This window comes from Dermacentor andersoni, chromosome 1, assembly GCF_023375885.2.
Source record: "Dermacentor andersoni chromosome 1, qqDerAnde1_hic_scaffold, whole genome shotgun sequence".
In the NCBI taxonomy this organism is placed as follows: domain Eukaryota; kingdom Metazoa; phylum Arthropoda; class Arachnida; order Ixodida; family Ixodidae; genus Dermacentor; species Dermacentor andersoni.
The window spans coordinates 68029356-68056204 of NC_092814.1; the positions used below are offsets into that span (position 1 = coordinate 68029356).

The 26849-nt window shown below is 46.1% G+C and overlaps 1 protein-coding gene and 1 non-coding gene across 2 annotated transcripts; one reads left to right on the forward strand and one right to left on the reverse strand.

Moving 5' to 3' along the window:
* Positions 1-1912: 1912 nt before the first annotated feature.
* Positions 1913-19405, forward strand: LOC126544241 (uncharacterized). The gene is made up of 2 exons (XM_050191470.2): positions 1913-2177; positions 16612-19405. Exon 2 carries the CDS (start codon positions 16635-16637, stop codon positions 16965-16967), a length of 333 nt encoding a protein of 110 aa, XP_050047427.1. The 5' UTR covers positions 1913-2177; positions 16612-16634; the 3' UTR covers positions 16968-19405.
* TRNAT-CGU (transfer RNA threonine (anticodon CGU)) lies at positions 15626-15697 on the reverse strand. The gene has a single exon. It is a non-coding gene; the product is annotated as a tRNA-Thr (tRNA).
* Positions 19406-26849: the final 7444 nt, after the last annotated feature.

Genomic DNA, 26849 nt, shown 5'->3' on the forward strand with positions numbered 1-26849 from the left:
CTTTAAGATGTTGTCTTGTTATTTATCGATTGGAGGATACCGGTGGTTAGCCGAGGTTTACGCTTCACGTTTCTCTTTGTAACCTTTAATGCAATTTTACCTAATTTAATACATCTACTAAGTATTTTAGTGAACTGTTCATATTTATTATCGGAAGTCACTGTTGGCAAACCCCGGATGCCAATTTTCTTTCATTACGGCAGCCAAAATAATGTCGTTCTTGTTTACGTATGATAAGAGTTTGCGAAGCCCTCGCGTTACTATACTGGATGACACTGTTGCGAAAACAGGAGCGTGGTCTGTGATAGCAGATGATAACGTTCCACTTGAAAGCATGCTGTCTGGTACGCTCGTAATTTTCTGATCTAGTGTGCTCTGTCTTGAGTTAGTAATGCGTGTTGGTGATGTCACTGAGTAACTGGTCATAGATCTGTGTAATTGTCGTTATCAATTGATTAATGTCGATGTTAAGGTCCCCCAAGATAAAGATCTGGGGAGGGCTGTCACTACGTTTTTCAAGCAACTTGTCTAGTGGCAACAGAAACTAATTTTTTTTTTTTTTTTGGTGACCTGTAAACCACGCCTACTAATGTGCACTACTTTTCTTTAGGCACGAAGCTTTAGGATGCATTATCGGATGATACCTCGATACTTCGCACCACGCAGACTTAGAAACCATGTCATTGCTAATTTTGTATGTCACATCTTCACTGACGTACGTAAAGGGCTACGACTTCACGCATCCTCTCACTACTTGTCATACTGGTAGATAAACGTGGCCGACACGCAAGCTCGAGATGATAGCCAGGTGGGGAGTAATGTTGACACACGTTTTTGGTTAACCAAGTTTCCGATAAAGCGATGAAGCGAAATGTGTGGCTCAGTGTTGTGTTGCACAATGGCCTAAAAATTCGTCGTAGTGTTTCTTGAGGCTCCTTGTATTTAGATGTAATAATAGTAAGTCGGATGAATATAGACAGCTCATTACTGAACTAGCACATTTCCGTCACAATTAAGTTACAACGCACTCGTTATCTTGTAAGCCATCGCCGATGGCTATCCACGATACTTATCGACTCACATATATATATATATATATATATATATAGTTTTGTTTTGCAGTCTTCAACAAAGCGTAAATTCAGTCTCAAAGACACACGTGCATGCACTCCTGTCTGCTGTAACATACGCAGTAACTGCAGCAACATATGCATGAGCTCTCGTGCTCTAAAAACCCTCTCAATAGTGTTCCACGCGTTAAGCGCAGGAACTAACACGTCTTGATAAGCGCTAGGGCGTCCCGAATGGTGCGCTGGTTACCTTTCGCCAAACAGGTTGCGGTTGCACCGCGCGTACAGCGGCGTTCACTCGGAAACCCGCTCGGACACGACGGAGCGCGTGGCTTTTGCCCCCAACACTCGGAAGCATGGCTGCTGCGTGCGCAGAGGAGGCCACAGGGCTTCCAGGACCTATATCCGTAGAATGATGTTTGCTTTCACTCGCGACCCCAAGGCACGTGACGTGTGACACAAGTGCGCGACCTCTGCCAGACATTTCGCAACAACCAGTGACACGGCATGCATGATGCAGTCACGCGATGAGATATATACAGAGCATTTTTTTGCGCTCTGGTGTAAGTGCAAGCATGGTGTAACGGTCGCAAGCTTCGGCCGACCGACTTTCTCTTTTTCCTCCGGGGGCGTGAAAAAAAGTGGGTGGCTTATCCACTCATCGATTGCCCAATGGCCTCATCGCGCTTTCGCAACCGCGCGAAAAAATCGGCGCTTCTTCGTTGCAGGGGGAGACGATTCCACCGGCCCATCCCGTAGGTCGCGCGCTACTATCCCGGCACCCGCCGACTCCCGGCGCTGGGGGCCTTCCTTGAAAACCGGTTTGCCGTCACGGTTGCCAGCCGTGGCTGTCCCAGTTCCTCGCAGCGGCATCGCGCGGGTGCGGCGGAACTTTCGACACACACTCGGCCAGCGCGGTGTCCGCAGCGGCCCACGGAGTCGGAAAGCTCGGGCTCGGCCCGCTACGAGACGGCGTACGCGCTAAGCGCTGCCAGGTCGGCAGCATGGCCTGACTTTGGACCAGTGGTCTGTGAGCGAGTGTCAACCCGTGCTTGACGTCTTCGCCCCAGGACGCCAGCCGCTCGGGTCTCGTCACGCAACCGCCGCGTAAGTGTCGCTCCGGAATCGCGCCCCTTCCCACTGTTTCGGCGCGCGCGGTTGTCTGCATCGCATAGGTGTCAGCTGCCGCAGTGTTGTGTCTGTGTGCGCTCGACGTATATCGTGACAGTGTTCGACGACTCGTGTACACAACATATAGATGCGATACAACTAATGGTAAGAAAAAATAAAGGAGAGGGGGGAGGGAGGAAAAGCACTAAATAACTTATTAGAAAAAGCTGCAAGAACGCGCAGGTGTCTGTTCTTTGAGGAACGGGCTATTGGACAGTTTAGACAAAAGGGGACGCGCTGACACGATCGTAATTAAGAGCCTCGACCGTGTCGGCGTGTTGTCTGCGCATGAATTATTTCCAGGCTCGTGTAAAGATTACTCTATAATTGCGTTCACGCTATGCCTGATACTGTAAACGGAGAAGTCACCATGCGGGAAAGCCATACTATACCTCTGTGCGATGAGTTTGTCGAAACCTCGTGCCATGCGAATGTCACAGATCAATTACCTGAATGGTCGTCTAGAAGCGTATTATTGTATATAATGTGAAACTTAAACTGTACTTTTATGGACGTACACGCTTTCTGGCCGCTGCAGCGTGAATGTTCTATAGTTAAGAAAGTGTCGAAATATGCAAATACTGTGGCTGTGCCAGTGGCGCTTTTAACAGGTTCAACATTTTTTGTTTCTTATAGACAGAACGAAAAGTACGCTATATGCGCACTCTGAGAGGTAAAAAGTTATATCATATATACAGGAAGTTTTCTTTTCCCTTTTGCTGAACATAAAAAAAAAATACTTGTTTATCTATGGCCCTGCCGTTTTCGAATCTAGGCTACGTGACTATAGTAAGAAGCAAAAAAAAAAAGGAAACTGTAGTTTGGCTAATTATCTAAAATATGCTAATTATCTTTTTTTAACAGGTTCAACATTTTTTTTTCTTATAGACAGAACGAAAAGTACGCTATATGCGCACTCTGAGAGGTAAAAAGTTATATCATATATACAGGAAGCTTTCTTTTCCCTTTTGCTGAACATAAAAAAAATACATGTTTATCTATGGCCCTGCCGTTTTTGAATCTAGGCTACGTGACTATAGTAAGAAGCAAAAAAAAAAAGGGAACTGTAGTTTGGCTAATTATCTAAAATATGCTAATTATCTTTTTTAATTACTCACGTCAGAATAGATGTCGGAACTGGGAATCAGTATTGAAGTCATGTCTTTGCAAAAATCGTAAGACTAGCACCATTTTCGAGATATCCGTCGCCCAAATGGGCTAAAAGATGCACACTGGCGTTCCAGTTAAGATTCCAGCCAATTCTAGTCAATTCTAGGAAAGGGTTCCGAATTGATGTTTCGCATTTTACTAAGTGAAAAAGTGCTGGCAAAACGGTGAAGGAGGTGACAAGTGCTGCTGCTCCGAAGTTACGAGAAATTACGCTACAAGGAAATATATTGAATAGTTACTATATTCGAACGCCGTTGCAGATCATAGCACATTTTAAGGACATATATAAATGGCGCTATAGTCTCCGGATTTCTGCTAACCCTGCATCACTTGCCCACTGCTCGGCTTCAATGTCGCAATTGCAAGGTCTGGCCTAAGCAGATGTCCTGTTGTGCGTATATATATATATCACGTCGTCCGGCGTGCCCCCTGTTACTTTTCTCTCGTGTTCGGAGTATTCTATACACCACGCATGCCAATGTTACGAACGAGGTGCAACATATTCACGCAATTTTCAATGCAGTGCGACATACAATCTTCTCACATTTGTTATCTGCCTCGCAAACAATAAGGGCTCAAATCTTGGAACAGCTAGCAGGAGCCAAGACGACTGGCGAGAGTCGCTAGTCATTGTTGCTCGCTTCCCTTCTGTGTAGGTCCCACCTTGATCGCAGTCGAATTTCTTGCCATGCAACCTTCGCGCCTCATGGCTTTCCTACCCTGTGTCTGTAAGCATGACATCTGCATGCATTAGCAGAAGAGTGTGTCGAGCATGCGGTCACATATATCTTACGACATGGTGCGAAATCTGCAGCTTTTATGGAACACACGCGCACGTACGCACGCACGCACGTACGTACGCACGCACACATTCTAGGGGAATTACGTATAGACGTCCGCGACTGTTCTTTGGCACAGCTGTTGCCTCATCTTTACGACCACCGCAGTGTATTTACCATCAGCTTACTTCAGCTACACTCTCAAAATGACGTCGTAAAGCTGCGCGTTAATCCGATTTCAACTCGCTCTGCATTTGTGGTTCTCCAACACGGAGTAGTCCGTGAACTCCCGTGAAATCCATCTTAGCTCAACTTCGAAATCATCATCATCGTCGTCGTCGTCGTCGTGGTCGTCGTCGTCATCATTATCATATTTTTATGTCAACTGCCAGGATGAAGGCCTTCCCTGCAATCTCCAATTGCCCCTGTCCTGCGCTAGCTGATTCCAGCATGCGCCTGCATATTCATAATTTCATCACCCACCCTAGTTTTCTGCCGTCCTCGACTGCGCTTCCCTTCCCTTGGCACCCATTCTGTAACTCTAATGGTCCGCCGGTTATCTACCATACGCATTACATGGCCTGCCCAAGCTCAATTCTTTTCTCGTACTGTCAACTAGGATATCGACAATCCCCGTTTGCTCTCTGATCCCCACCGCTCGCTTCCTGTCTCTTAACGTTACGACTAACATTTTTCGTTCCATCGCTCTTTGAGCGGTACTGAACTTGTTCTCAAGCTTCTTTGTTAACATCCAAGTTTCTTCCCCGTACGTTAGCACCAGTAGAATGCAACTTCGAATTATATTTAGGTGTTCTATACTTGCTGTAAACAAACCTGCTTTTCATGGTTCGTATCTAAGAGCTTGCCCTTGCCATTTGAATACTGATCAACTCTAAAGAGAGATCTTGCATGCAAGTCTACGAAATTCTTTAGACAATAACATTTCGAAAGGTGTGTGGAATTCAATTTTTTGAAACGCTTTAGGAGGTTTCTTGAAAATGAAGAGGCACCCGACGGCCCACGCACCGTTTTTATGAATTGAGCAGCCCAAATTAAGAAACTCAAATGAGCCGTTTATTATCATGCGCAATTTCATTAATATGTCTGTGTGCTTTAACTATACATAAATCTATGAGACTATATTATATATATCTGCAAGTTTTATTTCGTGATTATCGCTGTATTGCGCAGAACAGAGGTGCACTCGCTCGCACTACTTTGTCGATCAACATGCAGTTGTCATGGAGGCCGGCGTTTATACATATCCACAAATATATCCTGCGAGATACTGACTCACAAACCGACCGTCCGACGGACTGGAAACCGTGGTGAGCTATATGCAAAAAAAAAAAAAAAAGTTCGCTTTAGAATGTAAATTGCTAGCAACTTTACCGAACGGATACAAGCTATGTGTTACCAGACGGTGTCAAAGTTCGTAATTACTCGGACGATTATATTTCACGAGCGTCGGGCACGCGACTACCTGTCGAGCAAGCGTGACTATCTGACTACACTGCGACATTTTAATGAAGCATACACCTTACGAGTAAGCCATAGAAGTTTGTTACGCAACCTGTACCGCGTACACGCCCTGAAGTCGTTTCATCATTGTTCCAGAAATCGCGCGAACAGCGCAACTCGGCACCCACGGTTTTGCTCGCATTTCAACACTGATCGTCGGTACGCTCCGAGTCCGACGACGTGTAAGCGGTCATCCGTAGAGTAGGCGTTGAAACTGGGCCGGCTGGTTTCGAAGTGTATAACCATGCAAGCGTAATTGCCGGGGGTCACGTGGTACGGCGCTACGTAGTGTCGGATAGAAAACGCGGTTACGCCGTCTGTGAGCTGGGATAAAAGTTGCGTACTAAGCGAACCTAAGTCTCGCGCGGTTACGGGTAGGTAACGTGAGCGTCTCTGTTAGCTCTACGGAGATGGGAGGCTTTTGACAGAATCGATGTTTAAATATAGATGTTAACTTATTTTGCACATTTTCGAGAAGTTCACAATTTGACACAAGTGCCGTCCCAAACGACGTAGGCGTACTCAATGACTGGAAGGTGTATACGCTCTTATATAACGTTGCAAATGGCCCAGGTTGTTCGAAGTCTCTCGTCATCCGACATGCTGTGCCGAGCGTTCGAAGTGCACGCTGCCTCGTCTGTTGAGCGTGGGGCAAGAAACTCGGAGAGCTATCGAAGTACACTCCAAGGTTCTTCGTTCCCTGAGCGCTTGGCAGGTGAACATCTTTAACGCTATAGGGAAATAAAGTCCTGTCAGCCTTTCGCGGGAAGTTTACAACTTTAGTTTTTGATGCATTTACGAAAAGCTTGTTTTCAGCGCACCATGACGCAAAATTTGCAATCTCCTTCTGAAGAGCGGCGCCATCATTAAATTTTTTTACCGCTTTGAAAAGTTTCGCGTCATCAGCATATAACAAAATTGAAGTGTAATTCCTCATCTGTTTATATGCTCATCGCAGTCTACATCACGTCCTTTTGTGTGTGTTTGTGACTTTGTTTACGAACTCATTGGGGTGCAACTTGTATTTGACTTTTATATTGTTATGTTCATGGGTGCATAGGACTGTGTGCTGTGGATTTCTGACCGTATAAGGTGATTTCTTTTCATTTTCTTAGATATTATCTATACTGTTGCTTCCGCTATGAGAAAAGGAGCAGCCGTCACCATTATATTGTGACTACATCTCTTTCTTTTATTTCCATTTCAATAAAAAAAGTGTTTAATGACTGCCGAAATGTCGTTAATAAACAGCGAGAAAGGAAGAGGGCCCAGGACAGACCCTTGAGGAACTCCACTTGTAACCGCATAAAGTTCTGACGACTGACTATTCACGCTAACGTGGCAGTACCGGTCGCGTCGGTAGCTTCGTATCAGCGCTGTGACGGAGTGGTGCAGATCAGGTTGCGTCAACTTATGAAGGAATATTTTGTGGCATACGACATCAAATGCCTTACTGAGGTCAAAATAAATGACACCCAGCTGTCCTTTCTTATAGACTGCTTGAGAGGCATGCATCATGAAGAGGTTAGAAGTTGTGGAGCGTCCCGATATGAATCCATGCTGCTGAGGAATGATATTATTTTCAATAGAGGATGAAATTATTGAGTGCTGAGTTCACTCGAATACTTTAACTGCTGCGCATAGGAGAGAAATAGGCCTGTAGTTACTCGCAGCAGTTTTTACCCCTGATTTAAAGACGGGAACGACCCGCACTGTTTCCAAAGCCTTTGGGAATGTGTTCGTCCTTAAAGCAGAATCAAAAATACGAGTAAGCACTGGACCAATCAAGGACCCGTACGTCTTAATCAAAGCAGGTGGAATGTCATCAGGGCCACACGAAAAAGACGGTTTTAAGCGTTCGATGCTCTTAAAGACAGGTTCCTCTGAGACCGATAGACTTGAATCCAGGGAAGAGTGATCGGAAAGCTCACTAACTCCGCCACTCCGTCCGCGACATCTGGGACAGGTTGGCTGTCGCCACTAGAGAGATATCTTGTTTCGCATTGCTGAATGACTATTCACGAACGTGTCGCCAAAAATACTGAATTTTTAGAAGTACTGGCTTCCACATGTGCTATATAGATGGAATGATCACGCTTGTAAAGACGTTTAGAAGTGCCCTGTACCTTTTAAAATCTATATGCCAGTGCTCCTGATTTGTACGCTGTGCCTTCCTGTGGTCACGGTCTTTTAGCTTCGAAGTTGTTTTCAGTTCAACAGAAAACCAGTGAGGAAACTTGGATCGTTTAGTACCTTTAGTGGTACAATGTTCTTCATCCCATCGTGAATAATTTTCGTGAATGCCGTGCATGACTTGGTCATTAACATCTTTCAGTTCTACTACTACTACTACTACTACTACTACTACTACTACTACTACTACTACTACTACTAATAATAATAATAATAATAATAATAATAATAATAATAATAATAATAATAATAATAATAATCGGTGTTCCCGGCCGCGCTGCGGAAAAAGCGTGCGCGTCGGGGAACGCCTTGAAAGGCGCTGCTCCGCCGCGATACCTCCTTTGGCGACGTCGCCGTCTGACGCGACCGACTCCCACACAAACCGCACCACTCCTCCGCCTTTGAGTCAGCTGGTGGATGGGTCTCCTTCCTGCCTGCAGCGTTCTTGCGAACGCTTGGAAAGTATAGAATCCTTGCTCATGCACCTTGACACCGCGATTCGCGTGTTGAAGAAAGACAGCGAAGACAGCGATTCGTAATTAAGTACTTTCTTTTTACACCCACGCAGATGAGTATGGAGTGAAGTGTAAGTCTTCAGAGTAGTCAATTGCGACACAGCGGTCTGTTAAATATGGGCGATAAACCATGGAGACTAAGAATGCTGCGGCCATTGAAGAAAAGTGGATACGTGATCTCCGACCACAGGAGTGTATGCTGCTCCATATGAAGGAGCGAAAGATGGAGCGACACACGTGTGCATACACGCGCATGCATACACGCGCATGCATACACGCGCATGCACACACGCGCATGTAACGAGCGCCGGCGCACACACGCAGAGTTCATGACGCCAGAGGCACTTTTAACGCGATAGCGTTAAGCGCCCCGTGTCGCAGAAAACCCGGTGTCTGCATCCCGCGTGCAGCGTCGACCGTCCTTTCGGGAAAATCATTTCGGACCACGCATACCCAACAACTATTTTATCGCCGAAGTTGTTCATACCTTGTCTTTCATTCTTTACAAAGTTATTCCTCGGAATTTTGAGAATGACAGCCTACAAACAAATGTCATGTTAAAAAAAAAAAACACCGACAGCGCATACCTTTTATCTTAGATCTTCTCAGACTGAAATATTAAAAGTGCGAAACAATAACAGGAGATGGGCCCATGCAAGAGGCCGCGTTTCTACCGCAGAAAGCTCGCTTTCGTGCGTAGCGTTCGCTGCCAGCTTTTCCCGGTAAACATTACGCTTACATAAGCTGCAGTTGCCGGGAAGGCTGAAAAATCACGCAGGGATCTTTGAATGCTATCGGGTTCCACTCTTAAAGGCGAAGCTTAAGCGTCCTCCAAATTTTTGTTGCTAACAGACGGGGCGTCCCTGCGGGCAGGAAACACTCTGCAGCTTGAGCCATGGGTCGTGGCTTATATGCATGCATTGCAGCTGATAGAGACACTCCAAAAGATGAGTAGTGACTGCAGAAACAGGTCACACGATAGAAGTCCTCTGGAACATCTATGCGTGGGATTGCACAATGGTGCGCGTGGTTCCGAGTATTGCTGACTTTTAAATACGAAGTTACCAGGGCTAGCAACATTGAGTTTGATTGCATAAAGGCATGCACGCCTGCCGAGGCAGCGTGACACGCGGAAGTCATAAGCGTGGGTGTATTTTATAGGAAGGGGTACGAATTAATGTTTCGCATCTTACGAGGCCCGAAAGCGTTGGCAAAATGGTGACAAAGTGTGGCAAGTGATGCTGCTCTGAAGTGACGATAAATTACGCTGCAAGGACCATACAGGGACGCACAGATTCCCACCGCGGTACCTCCGATGGCGTTCGCCTATACTCAACACGAGGTCGCAAGATCAAATTTAAGCCGCACAGAACGCAACAACGCCCATGTATTTAGATTTAATCCCAGGTTAGTTCCTCATAGCTCACATACTTTGGGATCTTAAACAGCTTGTCAAATATTATTATAAGGATGAGCTGGCATAGTTCAGTGAAAACTATGGTGATTTAATGTTCCGTACTTTCAGCGCCAGCGTAGGTAAGCCATGGAAAGGGAACAAACAGCAGTAAAAAGAACAGAAACCTATTGAGTGATGGAAGTTAACCACCCCTTCGGCTGTGCTTAGAAGAATTTCATTTCAACGATGGACGATATGACCCTTGCAAGGCACATCGACAGCACAATACCACCAGGACGATACGATACAGGCAATCAAGGCATCATGGATATGGTTGGGGTTAAGCCATAGAAATGCTTGAGTCTATGTATATATATATATATATATATATATATATATATATATATATATATATATATATATATATATATATATATATATATATTGCTAGATAAACAAACAACAGAAAACAGGGAAGATGAACACCGCGACGCGTGAGCGAGTAGTCACGCATACGTGAATGATGTTGAATGCATATAAGCACGTCCGTTATGTACAATTCATCATCTATGAAGTGACGTCATCAGATAATCTATCTACACGAAATTTTCATGCTTATATATGCTAGAGAACGTACACACAGAGCACCAACGTGTATATATAGAATAAATATAAATTTGATATCATGGCTACGAGATCCGGAGTGGCCGAAAAAATAAGCCGCGCGCGTCTATAAGTTCAGTGTCTTTCGACGCACCCACACAACTGAATGGTACATTCAAATTGACAGCGCCGAATCACCCTTTTTATGTTACAAGGGTGCTAAAGTAACCGCTTGGGTATACTGTCCCTCCATCATATATACCAGTTGTTATGTGGAACAGATTTTTTCTTTAAGAAAGGGGAAAAAAAGAAAGAAAACAAACTGCCTCTGCGGTATGCAGTTATGATGGCCCGGAACTGCTAGAGGCACACTTTTAGTAAACTCTTAACTGGAAACGCCCATGTATTTCGTCGCGCGTTCTTAAGGTCGCATATTTCGAAAATGGTGCTAGTTATAGGATTTTTGCGAACCACACACGACTTTACTACTCCCCGTCTTTAATTTCGCAATTGCAACGTGTGCCTGGAAGTTACTATTTAAGAAGTTATCATATTTCAGTTCGTTAGCGAAATGATAGTTAAGATTTTTTCTTGCTGCTAATGTCCTCCTATCCATGTCGCCTATCAGCAAGAACGGCAGCGGCCTAGATATGACAATTTCTTGAAAAAAAAAAAAAGCGTTCCACATAAAACGAGACACCTGGCATATATGTGTAAGTGCCTCGCATTTGCACAGAAGCAAAATATACTGGTGTCGGTCAACGCTTTAACAAAATTGAGGCTTTAACTTGGCTAACTGAACATTAATTATGTGTTGTTTCTCAGCACACGAAACTTGATTTGACAGATGCCGTTGAGCAACGCCGTGTATACGCGAAACACGCAAGCGCGTCCCCACAGAGCAATCTATGTTTCCGGTACGAGGTAAAGTTCAGTTGAACTTCGGCGACTGGTCCTCCGTGCATTCTTTCTGTGTCCCGTCCTCAAAACGCACCGTTGTAACCACGTTCCATCAAGCCAGCAACCATCTAGCCCATCTAAGTCTCTTAATCGGTATGAGGTCCTCCTCCTGTATACCTGTGTCGTGGAGTGACGGTCGTGCTCAAATGTTTGTTTCATTCTTGCTGTTCGTCAAGTGTTCCGCGTAAAATTGTCCAATATTGTATTAGTGCCATTATGACGCCGTGAAAATTTTCAAGCAGTGGTGAGGACGCGCCCACTTTCTGTAAATGAAATTATTTGTGCGCAATAAGTGCTCGGGAAGAAACATTGCCTAGACGTAACCAAGCAAGATATGCAACAATCATTGCTAATTTCCTTTATTTTTTTCTTAGCAGGCGTTACCAGCCATGTACCGTGCGTGCGTGCACGCGCGCGAAGAGGGGAATTACTCATTGTTGAGTCAACACGGGTGGAGACGAAACCTCGCGTTGTGCTTGCAGCGTGTGACCGCGTGTGCGCTCATGCTTACACAACAGTAATTGCGCAAAATTTTGCTTTGCGACTTTAACACAATGTCGAAGTTAATAGCTTCCACCTTGCCTTCATGTACGTCAAATGTAGGCCACTGGACACGTTCATGAGCACGACGTGAAAGTCGCCGTCATCCCTGTTCTGGAGTAGGGAGATCCCCAGTGGAGAAAGGACCCCCGCAGTGTTTCACTGTGCGTCACCACGCTCTACATTTTTTTTATTACGCTTTCACATAGCAGTTCAATTGAATCTGCGGTCACGGCACGGCCGAGGTGCGGTATTTCAGTACCTCGGTCTTGCATGGCACTCCTTGGACGCACTTGCGAGCCCTCAATATTTGGCTCAAAAACTAATCAGTCGTTTTTAGAGCTAATGCGCGGAGATAAGGATGAAGTGCCTAAAGAATTCAGGCCAGTAAAATGGCAATGCATTTCGCCGGATCACCGCTACGGCGGCCACACTTTGATGAAATCGAAATGCAAAACTGATTTTGGGACGCGTTAATGCCACCATTAGTCCGGATTTTTGTAGCCTTACAGCCCACAGTTCATGCGCATTATTATTATTACGTGCTACAACATAGTTAGTTGCATGATAGTGTCAGGCACCACACTCCGACCACGAAAATTCCGAAATGTCTATGAAACTGACCTTGGAGTAGCAAATCGCAGTGAATGGCGTCAAAATACCGCCACGCAAAAAAAAAAAAAAGCGTTCAACTGCATGTTTTTGTTCATTGCAGATTATGCTTACAGACGTCTACTCGCCTACCCTGTAATTAAAAGCAATGCATAATCTTCGTGCCAATTACTTTTTGTTCGCGTCAGCGGCCATGTGAAGCAACTACGTTTTATTTTTGCAGCTGAACGCGTCATTGACTCCGCCTTATGAAAGATAGAAACTGGGGTTGCAGATATGGAGCATCGGGAAACTTTAAGCGCTGTGCAGAAGTTTCGATCTGCGTAAACGAAACTGAAGACGAGTAATCCATATCGCAAACACAATGAGAGCGTTCACCAAAAACAAGCGTCGTTCATGAACGACTATTAGTTTCTTGCTGTGCTCTTGCCGACGGTCTGCCAGAATACGTGTACAGTCGGAGACCTGGCCCTGCGATCTCTGCGATTGCGATCTCTGCATATTTTTTGCTGGCATTATTTTCGATGTCTTTCACATTTGTCACAGCAAAAACGCTACCCGAGATGATTCCGTCGGCCCCACAAGTTAAAAAAATATTCGTGATGCGCTGACCGATTTCAGAACCGCTGACTGCGCCGGCTCAAAGGGTGCCGTTTTTCGTTTGAGCCAGGGTTACGCTTCCGCTGCTACAGATTTCAGTGCACGCGCAATATTTTCCTAACCAGAGCGTTCGCAATACGCCGAGAAAAAAAAATGATTTGTTTTGAATGGACGATCCTCTCTTTGCAGGAGCCACGAATTAGGCACAGCTTCTGTGTGAGATAGCGCGAATTCGGTGCGAGCGTAAACACTTCGTTGTATTCCCCTGAGAAAAAAGTATGCGGACAAGGAATTCCGCGATAAAGACGATTTTCTTCTGCGCGCATACATGAATAACTTGAAAGTTGGAGACTCATGTCCACTCACGCATGCAGTTGTGCAGTCGAACTGTGGCTGTCTGCATGCAAAGTGGGGCTACTTTCTAGTACACCCATCAATTTCTTTTTGTGCGTCTGAATTAAGAAGAAATTCACATTTTTCAGCGAACCTGTGGTCCAGGTACATTTGCTTAGGGGTTACGTCACCCGAGAGGATTTTTCCACATTGGTGGTGTCGCTCTCCATTTTTGTACTCAGGCTGTACTCGCAGCCTCGTCGCATAGAAGATACGCATGACTGCCGAACTGGACCATAGACCACAGCAACTACGAGCATTATCCGGCGTAGGTCTCTCTTTCAGTGTGCACATGGAGCTATTAAAGTTCTTCAAGTGTGGATTGCTCGGCTCGGTGCGTTTTCTTGAATACGCAATGAAAAGCGACACGGCTGAGTGAATGCAGCCTCGGGCCAACCTTGAAGGCGGGCGACTTGCTCAAAAGCCGCGTTGCTATAGCTGTTGCTATAGCTGCCGGTCTTTCGATGGCATGTGGTTTTCCAACTACCACTTCAACTTTTCGTGAGGGATCAGACTACAGAGAAGAGCAAACTCAATTGAGCATCTCGCTTCTCTCTCGCAGCTGAAGTTTGGAGCGTTGAAAACGCGCTAAATGGCGGATGCTACATAGGGGCGCTGATGCATCCTATACGTGTTTTCTATACAGATACCTTGCAGAGGCGAGGCACCACGAGCAGTGTTTCGCTATCTTGTCTGCTTCACTTGTTTCAAGCGACGAAGCAAAAGCGGCGTCTCGGAACAGGCATGGGCGGTGCTGTATATGGTGTAGGCTCCTCCTGCAGTGCGCCTGCGGTGCCATTTTGGAGGACTCGCACGTGCGTTCGAAGCAGCGGTTCGACCCACCTTGCAGGCAGTCACAGTTCGATTGCACAACTGCACGCGTGAGGGGGTCCACGGGTACTCGGCGTTTGCATTTCCAACGAGCAAGGCCGCGCTGCACGCGTGTCCACACGGCGATGACACGCTCGCCTCCTCGTATACGGCATCGTCTCCGCGGTCTTCCTCGAGCCCGCCCACGGCGACATGCCTTTTTCGCCGCCGGCGCAAACAAGGAGAGGCCGTGGGCGTGTTTCTCACCACCGGCTACGTGCGGAGCACATGCGTGCGCCTGTGGTTCTTTGCCGGTCGAGTCGATCGAAGCACGTCCTGCAATTCTAATCGTCGTCGTCGTCGTCGTCGTCGTCGTCGTCGTCATCATCATCATCATCATTATCATCTTTTATGCCCACTGCAGGACGAAGGCCTCTCCATCCGATCTCTAATTACCCATATCCTGCGCCAAACGATTCCAACTTGCGCCTGCAAATTTCCTTATTTCATCACCCCGCCTAGTCTTCTGCCGTCCTCAACTGCGCTTCCCTTCTCTGGGCACTCATTCTGTAGTTCTAATGGTCCACCGGTTATCCATCCTACACATTACATTGCTTGCCCAGGCCCTTTTTTTTTTCTCTGAACGTCAACTATAGATTATCGGCTATCCCCGTTTGCTATCTGATCCACACCGCTCTCTTCCTGTCTCTTAACGTTAGGCCTAACATTTTTCATTCCATCGCTCTTTGCGCGGTCCTTAACTTGTTCTCGAGCTTCTTTGTCAGTCTCCAAGTTTCTGCTCCATATGTCAGCACCGATAGAATGCACTGATTGTATACCTCTCTTTTTAGTGAAAATGGTGAGCTTCCAGTCAGGATCTGACATTGTCTGCCAAATGCACTCCAGCTCATTTTTATTCTTCTGTAAGTTTCCTTCTCATGATCAGAGTCCCCTATGAGTAATTGACCTAGGTAAACGTACTCCTCTACAGACTCTAGAGGCCGACTGGCATAACTGAACTCTTGTTTCCTTGTCCGGCTATTGACGATTATCTTTGAGTAGAGCTTTTTTCTGATAGTGGCAAATCTCACTGTGCACTACATAGGCTCTCTCTCTCTCTTTGTATATATATAAATAAAGAGGGTAAACCGAGGGGCCCGATTTTTATTAATTATATCATAAGAAGCCAACAAACAATGACACGAATGAAAACATAGGGGAAATTACTTGTACTTACTAACTGAATTAAAGAAATGATAAATTAATGGCAATGAAAGTAGATGAAAAACAACTTGTCGCAGGTGGGGAACGATCCCACGTCTTCGCATTACGCGTGCGATGCTCTGCCAATTGAGCTACCGCGGCGCCGTTTTTCCGTCCACTGTCTTGGGTATTTATGTTTTACTGCTAGAACTAACCCTGGGAGTGTTAGCCCGCGCCACCACTCACAAACCTTGGCGGCGGATGTGAAACATCTTCTCTGCCGCAGGCGTCACGAGCACGTGATCTTCTTGGGCGAAGGCAACAGGTCAATAAACCCATATATGCTACCTGAGGGCATCAATGTTGCCAGATTCGAGACCCTCGTTATGTAATAAACGAGAAGAAAGGGGGCAGAGCATCGCACGCACAATGCGAAGACGTGGGATTGTTCCCCACCTCCGGCAAGTTGTTTGTTCATCCACCTTCATTTTCATTAATTTATCAGTTCTTTCATTTAGTAAATACGAGTAATTTATCCTATGTTTTCCTAAATTAATTACTAATTTCTGAATTACTAATTAATAAAATGAAATGACTGAAGATTAGAAATACAACTTCACGGTTATCTATGGTTTATTCGCCCAACAGTTTCGGTTGGTGGACCATCTGAACAACCCTTGAACTGTTGGGCAAATAAACCGCTGATATTTGTAACTGTGAAGTTACAAATACAGAAATACAGTAAATTCAAGTGATAAATATCCATACGACAACGAAATGTGCTGGCGGCATAATACACGAGTGTTATATAGCAGCGCAGAGATTGTCTCATTTACACACGTCGTGTTAGCCTTGTGTTAGGACGACCTGTATATATGCAACTAAAAAAACACGAAAGCTGTTATTCTACAATGGAGGTTACAAGATGTGCGTGCAGACGCCATGCTGTGCCTGCGACAAGCGGCAGCACCAAACGAACACGCAACAGTTCGCGCGACGACTTTCGATCGCGCCGCCCGCGAGGCGATGGTGTACACCACTGCAAACGCGCCTTCTCTGTGCGCCCTCGCTCGCAGGAGGCGCTCGTCCGGCGGCCGCCATGTCTAGCTCAACGTACGCCTACTACCAGGAGGAGCCGCGGACGCCCAAGCGCTACTTCAACCTGGGCGTGCTGTCCTGCTGCCTCGGCGGACTGCTGTTCAGCGCGGGCATCATCCTGGTTGTGCTCGGCTCGTCGCCACAGGAGCCCGAGGCCCTGTGGATCGCCGGCATCGTGCTGCTGCTCGCCGGAGGACTGCTCTTCTTCCTCGGCATCGGCTCCGTGGGCCTCTACCTGGCCAGGGAGGACCGGCGGAAGCGCGAGGCGGCCCGGGCGCGCACGCGGAACTACACCTCCAGCTTGCGCTCCAGCGACATGGTGCTCGTCGAGTGAAGGGCGACTCGAACTGCAGCGGCCCTTCGGAAGGCCGCGGTTTTGCATGCTCGCCCAACCGAGGGTGATGCCAGTCTTGGGAACGGTGGCAGTCTGTTAACGCGCCAGTGTGTGTTGCCGGCTCTCGCAAAGAAGACACTGGGCGGCACACAAACACACTGTCGGAGTTATCCCGGAATGCGTCGCGTTTCGACTATACAGGCCCCGCTGTCAAGCCTATACGTCCTGTTACAAAAGAAGGAGACCCTGACATATAATGCTGCCAGTTGGCGGAGAAGGCGGCCTATGGGCAATTGAGAAATGTCCAAGAATCGTAAAAGAAAGGACGAAGTCGAGGCTGACAGGATCTTTTCCGCTCGATTAGGTTGTCCGTGCCGGACACTTTTTTTTCTTGTTATGACTACAAGGAACGCTAACGTTGGTTATTTGTGCAGTAGCGCGTAGAGCCGACACATGTAACACGATTCAGTTTATCGAGGAATATATACCGGAAGGGAAAGGATTACGATTTTTAAACACCAAGTCTCCACGTCCAAATAAGTTTCATTCCCATGTTCTTGTCAGTTTTCTAGCAAAAGGTAAAAAGAAACGCAAGAAAGAAAGAAAAATGAAGAAAAAGTTCCTAACACTACCGAAAACAGACTGAAGAATACTTCCCTTTATTATTCGTCCTTTTTCTCCGGTGACGTAAAACCTTTTCTGGCTTTCATTCAGCACTCTTTGCAATTTGCAAGAGGAAAAGAAACAACGACGTATTTGAATATGGGCATGACGCACTCAGTGCCGTTTATGGCTTCTGTGGCACACATGTGTGTAGCACAGAGGGAGTTTTTAATTAAATGACATTCACTAAGGCTTCTCGATGAACGCATAGGAACTATTGGTCTCATTTATGACAAAGCGCTATAGCTAAAAGGTAAATAAAAACAGGCAGTTTGAGTGTAAGCCCCCATATATATAGGTTGTAACTTTAATGACGAGGAATAAGTATGACGGGAGCAGACAGGCTTTAATCTCACTGCCACAGCGCCTACCACCGCGATCTCTACGTAACAGTCTTCTTGTTTTATATTGATAGTCTAAATGCTCAGATCACCACATAAATGTTATCTGTAATTGAAATTTCGAGACGAAGGAAATACGGATGGCAATAAAGCTAGTCGCTAGTGGTAAACCTTTTCGACACCGTAAATACAACAGACGTCCTTCGCAGACACAAGGAGTTGAAAATCACATGGCTACTTTATGCTTGTGTCAGTTATGCTGCAGAATGCGCAACAAGGATCAGCACTTCTGTTATAAGGCTATCAACCGCGTGGAGACACGGCGCTACAGCTTTTCCTCCACTCATCGAGAGGTGTACAATTGCATACTGTTTCAAGTGCGAGAATGGTCGGGTATACCCAACAGTTCTCGCACGTGAAACACAAACTTCCGGGTTTGTGTTCGCGTAAGATATATCCGTATAAGGGTAAATCTTACGTAAATTACAGTGACTTGCACTTCAAGGACCCATGAATGCGAGAGTAACATTTGGCTTCGCAAATATGCTGTTCGCAAAGTGCGTGTGAGCCACTCACTATGCCCATATACCTATACAAAAAAACATCGAAGGCATTAAAGTAGATGAGAGAATAATCAAATTATCTAATGTTACTGCGAGAAACGTTCTAAAGTACAGGCTGCACTTGTTCAAAGTCGGATAACTCTGTCAATGGATCCATGCATTACGTTCGGGAAATTTGTGCACACTTCTGTTGATGTTCGTTTTGAGCGTGGCCTCTTTTTCACGTATATGTCGCATCTTCCGTTCACAGAAGAGCATTTGTGTGTGATGTCGTTGTTCTATGGAATATTTTACAAGACAAAAAAAAAGATCATTTAATATTTAGAAGGCCTGAAAAGCAAGTGATGGAGTAGAAATGTCTCTGTGCCATATACTTACCGGAGCCTTAAACAGCAAGCTGCCAGTGCTGATAAGCTCCAGCGAGTTGTCATTTCAAGTGCGTGTGCGTGTGTCATGAGGGCGGATGCGAGAAGTTTTGATACAGCGAAAACTGTTGCGCTTTACAAATGCGTACGCTTCTTGTTATTCATGCAGTCTCAGGAGGCGTGAACTGTATAGGTATGCAGGTGCGAGTGCGTGCTGTGTTTGTGTTGTTTCAGTGATCCCTACGAGCCGGAAAGGACGCTTTTAGTGGCACAACATTAAAAAGACGTTTGACACTGTGTTTTTTGTTCAAGTGTCGTCTTCTGAGTTTACATGTGTTGCAAGTTGAGAGAGAAAACTTTGGTTATCGCCGAAAAAAAAAAAAAAAAAAGCCGTAGCAACGTATGGTGTCGATGTCGCAGCTAATATCTAATACAAAGCTACGGCTTACGACTGAAGTAGGTAACTTTTTGTATGATGATAAATAAACGTGCGTTGTCTAATCGTGCCTCTTTTGCGTATGTATTTGTATGGCGCGGCGCCTGTCGGTCGCGAAACTTTACATCACAGAATCACGATTTCTACTCTCAGTATATAGCATCTTAGTGGAAAATGTTTAGCGCGCGCCTGAAACAGCACGAAGAAGGCAGACAACGGAGCGATTTGTCTCTCTCTTGCACGTGCTGTTTCGTCCGAGCTCAAGATCGTATTTTATTGTGATGATCACCAGCTAGCCCAATGCCATGCCGTATACTGGATAAGTACCTATATAGCATTGAAGAGACAGGCAGTTCTCTATATGCTTCTTTCGTTATTAAAGAAACTTGGAGGATGCTCAAACTTCGCCTTTAAGAGTGGAACGCGATAGCATTCAAAGACCTCTGACTGCTTTTCACGTTTCCCGGCAAATGCAGCTTGTGTAAGCGTAATGTTTACCAGGAAACGCTGCGCACGAAGGCGAGCTTTCTGGTAGAAACGCGGCCTCTTGTGTGGGCCGACCTCCTGTTACTGTTTCGCACTTCTAATATTTCAGTCTGAGAAGATCTAACATAGCAGGTATGCGCTGTCAGTGTTTTTTTTTTTTTTTACATGACATTTGTTTGTGGGATGTCATTCTCGAAATTCTGAGGAATAACTTTGTAAAGACAAAGTATGAGCAACTTTAGTGACAGAAGAGTGATTGGGTATGCGTGGCTCCGGATGATTGTTTGAGAAAAGACGTTCGACGCTGGACGCGGGACGCCAACGCCCAATTTTCTGCGACATAGGGACCTTAACGCTATCGCGTTAAAAATTTCAGCCGTGTAGCGCGTAGGCTGTGGGCCACGTTTTGTTAGCGCAGCCTACAAAAAAAAAAATGAAAGGCGATTCAACCTCTAGTTGACATCGATCAAAGACAATGTCTTTCTGAACGAGTTGGGTGAGAATGGGGAGGAGTCACCGCGCATGGTACTCTACCGTGCCACCCCTCGCGTGAGAGGAGCAGGAGGAGCATCGGACTGCTTAATTTTTTTTTCTGCTGCACCATCTTCGGGACCGGCTCACATTCTTATGCTACACTACTATCCGGATCGACTCATGATCGAAAGAAGCTATAAACACGTATATACCGTACACGGAAGAGGTGGAGTAACTATGGACAAGAAAGGCATCGTCTTCAAAATGAAAAATACAAAAAAAAACAATAGATAAAGCGTGCGTAGGAAATCGAGACCTATACCTGTTTAAAGAAGTCGAAGTGCTGGATACTTAGGAAGACGCGACAGACATCTTGGAGTAATTTGCCATTATCGAATCCAAACTTATCTACTGATGTGCTTCTCACGCCAACGAACTAGCTTCAGCTAAAAACGAAAGACCACGGCCATTTCGTTGGAGGGCGAAATGCGAAAACACCCGTGTACTTAGATTTAGGTGCACGTTAAAGAATCCCAGGTGACCCAATTTCCAGAGTCCTCCACTACGGCGTGCCTCATAATCGGAAAGGGGTTTTGGCATGTAAGACCCTATAATTTAATTTAATTTTCTTAAAAACAAAGAATGAAAGAAATTAATAAATTAAAGGTGCTAACTAATCATAAGAGTGTACTAAGATAGAACGTTCTTCAACAACAAAGAAAATTATTGCGAATTTTTTTCTTTCCCATTTTCTTGTATAAACCTTTATTAAGAAAGGTTCGTACATACTGAGCCAATACGACATATGTCGCAAAAGTTACCATGCTAAAAAAAGTACGAGAAATAAGTCGTCGTACACTTTTTATATCGTTCCACTAAGTAAATGAAACATGTTTGCCTGCATGCTCCACTTAACTCGCGGACTATATGTGGAACGAAATTTTCCGATTACTTAGTGAAACTTATGTGGAACGAGATTATGCAGTCACAGTGGTGAGAAGCTCGACAGAATGAACAGTCGACACTCATGGACATTAGATCCAGATCATTTAGTAGCTTCGTAAGTGGATCCATTCTGTAACTATATGTTCCACTTGCTTAACGAAACCTGTGTGGAACGAGACTTAGAGTGTAGAGATTGCAGGCGACTGACGTCTCAACCTTTGCACCGTTGCTGCTGCTAACAATACTGCGCCTTGGTAGTACTGTGTCTGTCCTCTTGAGAGTTCGTTAAATGACTGGCTTACGTCGCTTTCTGTAGCTTAACCATACAACGGCACCGATATATTAGTATAAAAATAAATGTAGTGGCAAGAAGCGAAAGACAAGATAGGAATGAGGATGAAGAGAGTCGCATCTCTCCGGCTCTTGACTAGGGTTTCTCGATATCCTCCTCGCCCGCCTCTTCGTGCGGTGGGCGAGGAGGACATCGAGACAATATTTTCTATGCTCCCTAAAGGCAGCCATATACAGAAACACTACTCTTTACCACCCGGAAGCGACACCTATGTAAACGAAGACCGCTCGGATTCATGGTAAGCAACAACAACAACAAAAACACTGACTAAACGGGTCTTCGTCTCTCGAAAGATTGCCCGGTTGCATCTGCGGATATGTTTTCGAAAATTACACAATGCACTTCAGTGTAACGCGTGCTAAAGAGTACCATGGCTGGATTTCATTAGGTAAACGTAGGAAAATGCTAAGACTGAAATTGCTGCATAACATTTTTCATTCTCATACAGGTATACGGCGTGAAACGTACTTACTTCCTCCTGATTATCTTTCTTTACGACGAGACCACGTCAACAAAATTAAAGAGATAAGGTGCAAAACTGTAAGACTTAATGTGTCGTTTTTCCCCGGAGAATTTCGGATTGGAACCAACTACCTCGAGAAGTTGCCACCACCGCCGGGAATGATAACTTTTTCTTGTTGCTCCAGTAGTGCGTTTACGTGGACAATGTAATTAATGCGAAAGTGAATTCTGTCAAATACAAAGAATATATTCTAGGTCCTGTAATTACTACGTAATTACTAGGCCATGTGACGTATGTTTATGTTTATGTTAAAATTATATCTTTCTATTCCGTTGGCTTATTCTTACAGTGTTTGTTGTCATATGTGTGTGTTATCGCAATGTTTTAAGCACATGACAATTCACTGGTATTTTCCCCCCTTCATTGTACATTACCCCCCCCCCCCCTTTGTAATGCCATTCGTGGCGCTGTGGGTAAAGTTATAAATAAATAAATAAATAAATAAATAAGTACTACAACCTATAGAGCCCGGAGCTGTGCAAGACTTACTGCCCATAATATTAAGGCCGCTCTTGCGCCACTGCTTCGCTGTAGAGGCGAGACTGCATTTTTTTATTTCTTTTATTTCTTTTTTTTCGTATTCTACCATTATCGGAATGCGGCCGCTGATTTTATTTATACGGTCGCCTAAAACGTTAGTGGCACAAGAGCGTCGTCTATAGGGGTGCTAAGGCGATGTATCGCTGCGAGAAATTTCAGCAACAGGATGAGGCATGCATATGCTGCATGCCGGAGGTGATTCAACACACTGTAATAGAATGTCAAGATACTCACCCAGCCAGGAGCGTATAGGGAATGTCCACCTTCCAGAAGCGATGGGATTCAAATCTGATATGGGACCGTTAACGCTTGTGCGGCCGAGATAAGGGAGAGACGTTTAGAGTATTCGCGGGAAAGAAAAAACAGTGAAGAGATGGAGCCGAGTTCCCTACAGGCTCACATAAGTTTACAACATGTACAGATATATATTTTATTCGAAGAAATAATATAGAGATATCGAACATACTTGACTGAAAAAAATAATGTAGGCCGTTATCTGCCGGTCCCCTTTTCGAAGCACCTCTGGCGACGCTCTAGAGCCGTGCTTCTTGGTCATCTTCACGAGAGCCGAAATGTTCGTTTTGCAGGACGCTTTCATCGCGTCCACCGCCCGCGCGTCCGTCGCGTTGTCGCGGCATCGTCCACTGGTGGCCGGGTTTTCTGAAGCCAGTCTTCGAAGTCGTGGCGGCGGGTGCCTGCGCCGTCCTGGGCATGGGCGGCTCTTAGTTGTTGCCGACGGCATTGGTGGACGTGTCGCCTGTTGCCACGTCTCTCCTCTTGTGCTTCTCTCCTGTTCCCGCCACGTTGCGATCTCTTGGACAGCGGATCGAGATCGTCTCACTCTTCTTGGAAAGCGGCGGCCCGTCGACCTCCTGTTTCGGGGACACGGCGGAAGCGTCGAAGGTTCGTCGTCCGTCCTTCGTGGCGACGCGAGGTCGTCTGATGGCCGGCTTTCTGCCCAAGCTGGCCTTCCGGGCACCGAATTCGACCGCCGTGCTCGAGACCCATTCCGGCCCCGCTGCGCAGGCGCGCCCTCCTAAGCAGTTGCGGTGGCGGTTCGGCGGTGCAGTTGCTGCCGACGCCGTGATGACTTTACGGTTAATCCGCATGGCGTCGTAGAATCCCTCGCGTTCTTCCAGGAATGTACCGTAATCGCCTGGAGGCCTCAGCGCGTGAGGGCTTCAACGGTTCGGAAGGGCGGCCTGTCGATCGTTGGACTCGCTTCTTCCCAATGGTTCTCTGTGCGTCGACGACCTTTGCAAACAGTTATTGTCCGTTCAGTCTTTCGTTGTTTCCTTGCGAGAAGATTCGAAGCCGTGTGGTGTTGAAATGCACTCGTTCGTTGCGGGCACCGCGCGCCCCGGATGCATGCGCTGCCGGTCGGTTCCTCTTTTTCTTTTCTTCTGAACCATCTAAATATATGGCTCGTACCCACAGCGGAGGATTAGCTCAGGAAAAATGCAAATTGTCTGATATAAATTTGGCGGGAGGCGGTCTAAAAGAAGTAGAAAGTTTAATTCTTACGTCAACCAATGTTGAAAGAACTGTTGATTCCTTACGCTATTCGATTCAATAAAACAGCTGGTATCCGTACTACTTGGCACTGGGGTTTTTAATAGGATTCCTATTCTTTAGATTCCTCGCGGAATTTCCGCTATCTATCTGAACCGATATATAACCGTATTTTGCTTACACCAACCGTTGAGTCCCAGGTGAGTGTCACTGGATATGTGTCGCAGTTCAGTGAACCGCTTTGACTCATACTTGTCACTCGGAATGTGCAAGTGGGTATGTGGCGCTCTTCAATGAACCTCGTTGACGCCCACTTGGGTATATGTGCCACATGATATGCGCCGCTGTGGAATGAGAACTGAAAATCCTTTAAAATTCCTCCTTTGTTGGGCGTAATTGAACCTGCAGCACACACACACACACACACACACACACACACACACACACACACACACACACACACACACACACACACACACACACACACACACACACACACACCCTTGCCTGAATTCATATTCAGGCACGCGCCAACTTCGCGGCGGCGACGTTAGATGGCGCAGCTTGTATAGAAAGACAGACATAGGTAGCGGTACACGGTAAACAGAGAAGTTTTGAGGAAGTGAACTTAAGGTGAAGGATAAATATACAATATTGCTAGAATTTAAAGCAACTTACCCGCTTAACTCAAGATGGGGGACGCTTCGTGGTGGACATCATGGCACCGCTACTTGGGAAAGCCGGACGAATGCCCCACGGGACACTCAACCAGCGCTCTGGCCTCTCCTGGATTGCCACAGCTTTCTACATTCAAGGCGTCATGCACATTGCATACTTCACTACCGGCATCTCCTTGATCACTGGTTGTATATTGCAGGGTGATGGAAACAATCCACCGCAACACGTGTTTTAAAGCGAAGTTTTCTTTGTCTTTTATTCACATACAAATTATCATTTACTTAACCGTACCACTTAAGCTTCCGAGTACACATGGATACCAACGTGGGCGTTCGATCGGAGTAATTTTCACTGACTCTCTCCGAACAAAGGCACTACGATGAGCTACTGCACCACAATTCACATTTATGGCGCTAAGACATTCTCGGATATTCATTTCATCCCGACATTGTTGTAAGTACTTGTTAGGGTACCGTACAAAAATTTTACGGCAAATCATACGTGAGTATATCTGGCTCACGCACCACACAATCGGCCCGTGGCTCCACACGACACGGTGGGGCGTCAAGTGAGCCTCGAGTGCTCCAGAAACCTGGCGCTACAACAGCCATGAAATAAAATTATGGGGCAAATCCGCATCATCTATTGTTCATGACTGCAGTGTGTAGGTCCGCAGTGTTTACGTCAAAGACGATATACTCCTGAGCTTAATCGCTATTCACATCTCGCAATCAGGAACTAAGAGAAAAGTTCACTGATTCGTCCGCCAGAACGCTTTCTGAAGGCACTCTCTCTTTGTACTTGCAAACCGTGGTGGCGGGTGTCAGCTGTATGGTGCGAGTCTTGCAAAGCTCCTCCAGTCTAGCGGACCTGGACTCCAGAAATTCGAAGCGCGTCATCTTGGACTCGGGCGGCTCTTCAGTGCTGGCGACTGCATCGGTGGAAGAGTCGCATGTTCCCACGCTTCTCCTCTTGCGGCTCTCTTTTGTTCCCGCCGTGTAGTGAGGAAAGACTTCCTTGACCGCTGATTTCGTCTCGGAAGGCGGCTGCCCCTCGACCTCGTGTTCCGGTTTCATTGCGGAGCCATCGCAAGCGCGTCGTCCGTCATTCGTGACGACGCGACGTCCTCCAATGGCCGGCTTTCTGTCCACGTTAGCCGTCCAAGCAGCGGCTTCGACTATCGTGCTCGAGACCCATTCCCGACGCCCTGTGCGGGCCCCCGCTCCTCAGCGGTTACGGCCGCGGTTTGCCGCTGCAGCTGCTGCCGACGCCGCGATGACTTGTTGATTCTTCGGCGCTGTGCCGCAGAATGGCTCATGGTGTTCGTGCAATGTTCCGTAATCTCCAAGGGGCGGGAAACCATCGGGACGGCAGCGGTTGGTCGTTCGGAAGGGCTGACTGCTGCTCGTGGAACTCGCTTCTTCCCACTGGTTTTCTGTGTGGTTTCAACCTTTGTAACGAAGCATGGTGTGATCAGTCTTTCGTTGCTTCCTTGAGTGAAGATCCGAAGCCGTGTGGTGTTTCATGTAGATGTAGATGTAGATCCTTGAAGATACTAGCGCCTGGGGGATTGGCCAAGACGCGGGTAGGCCAGATTAAAGTACAAAATAAGAAGACAGAGTTTTATAAACGGTAAGTTAGAATCGAAAGATGGAGACTGGAGATATTGATTTTATGGAAATGAATAATTAAATCAAAACCATAAAAATAAAACAATCGAAATTCAATTTCGCTGAAAGGGAACTTAAGGAAGCTGAAAATTTTGAATTTAGAGCTTAAATCTCATTGATCCTAAAATATAATCTTGGATGGCAGCGCTAACCTTCCCGTCACTGTGCGCAAGAGTAGAGGCACCCAAGGTAAATTATAAACAGTGAAATCTAATCCAAGAAGGCACAGTGGTTCTTCTAAGGTTTGTTTTCTTAAGGCAAGTAATGGTCGACAAGAAATAAAAAACAGAAAACTGTGGAAAGCTTATTGCGCATAATATTGAGGCCGCGCTCG

Coding starts and splice junctions, on each gene's coding strand:
- LOC126544241 (XM_050191470.2), top strand. CDS start 16,635: ATGTCTAGCTCAACGTACGCCTACTACCAGGAGGAGCCGCGGACGCCC.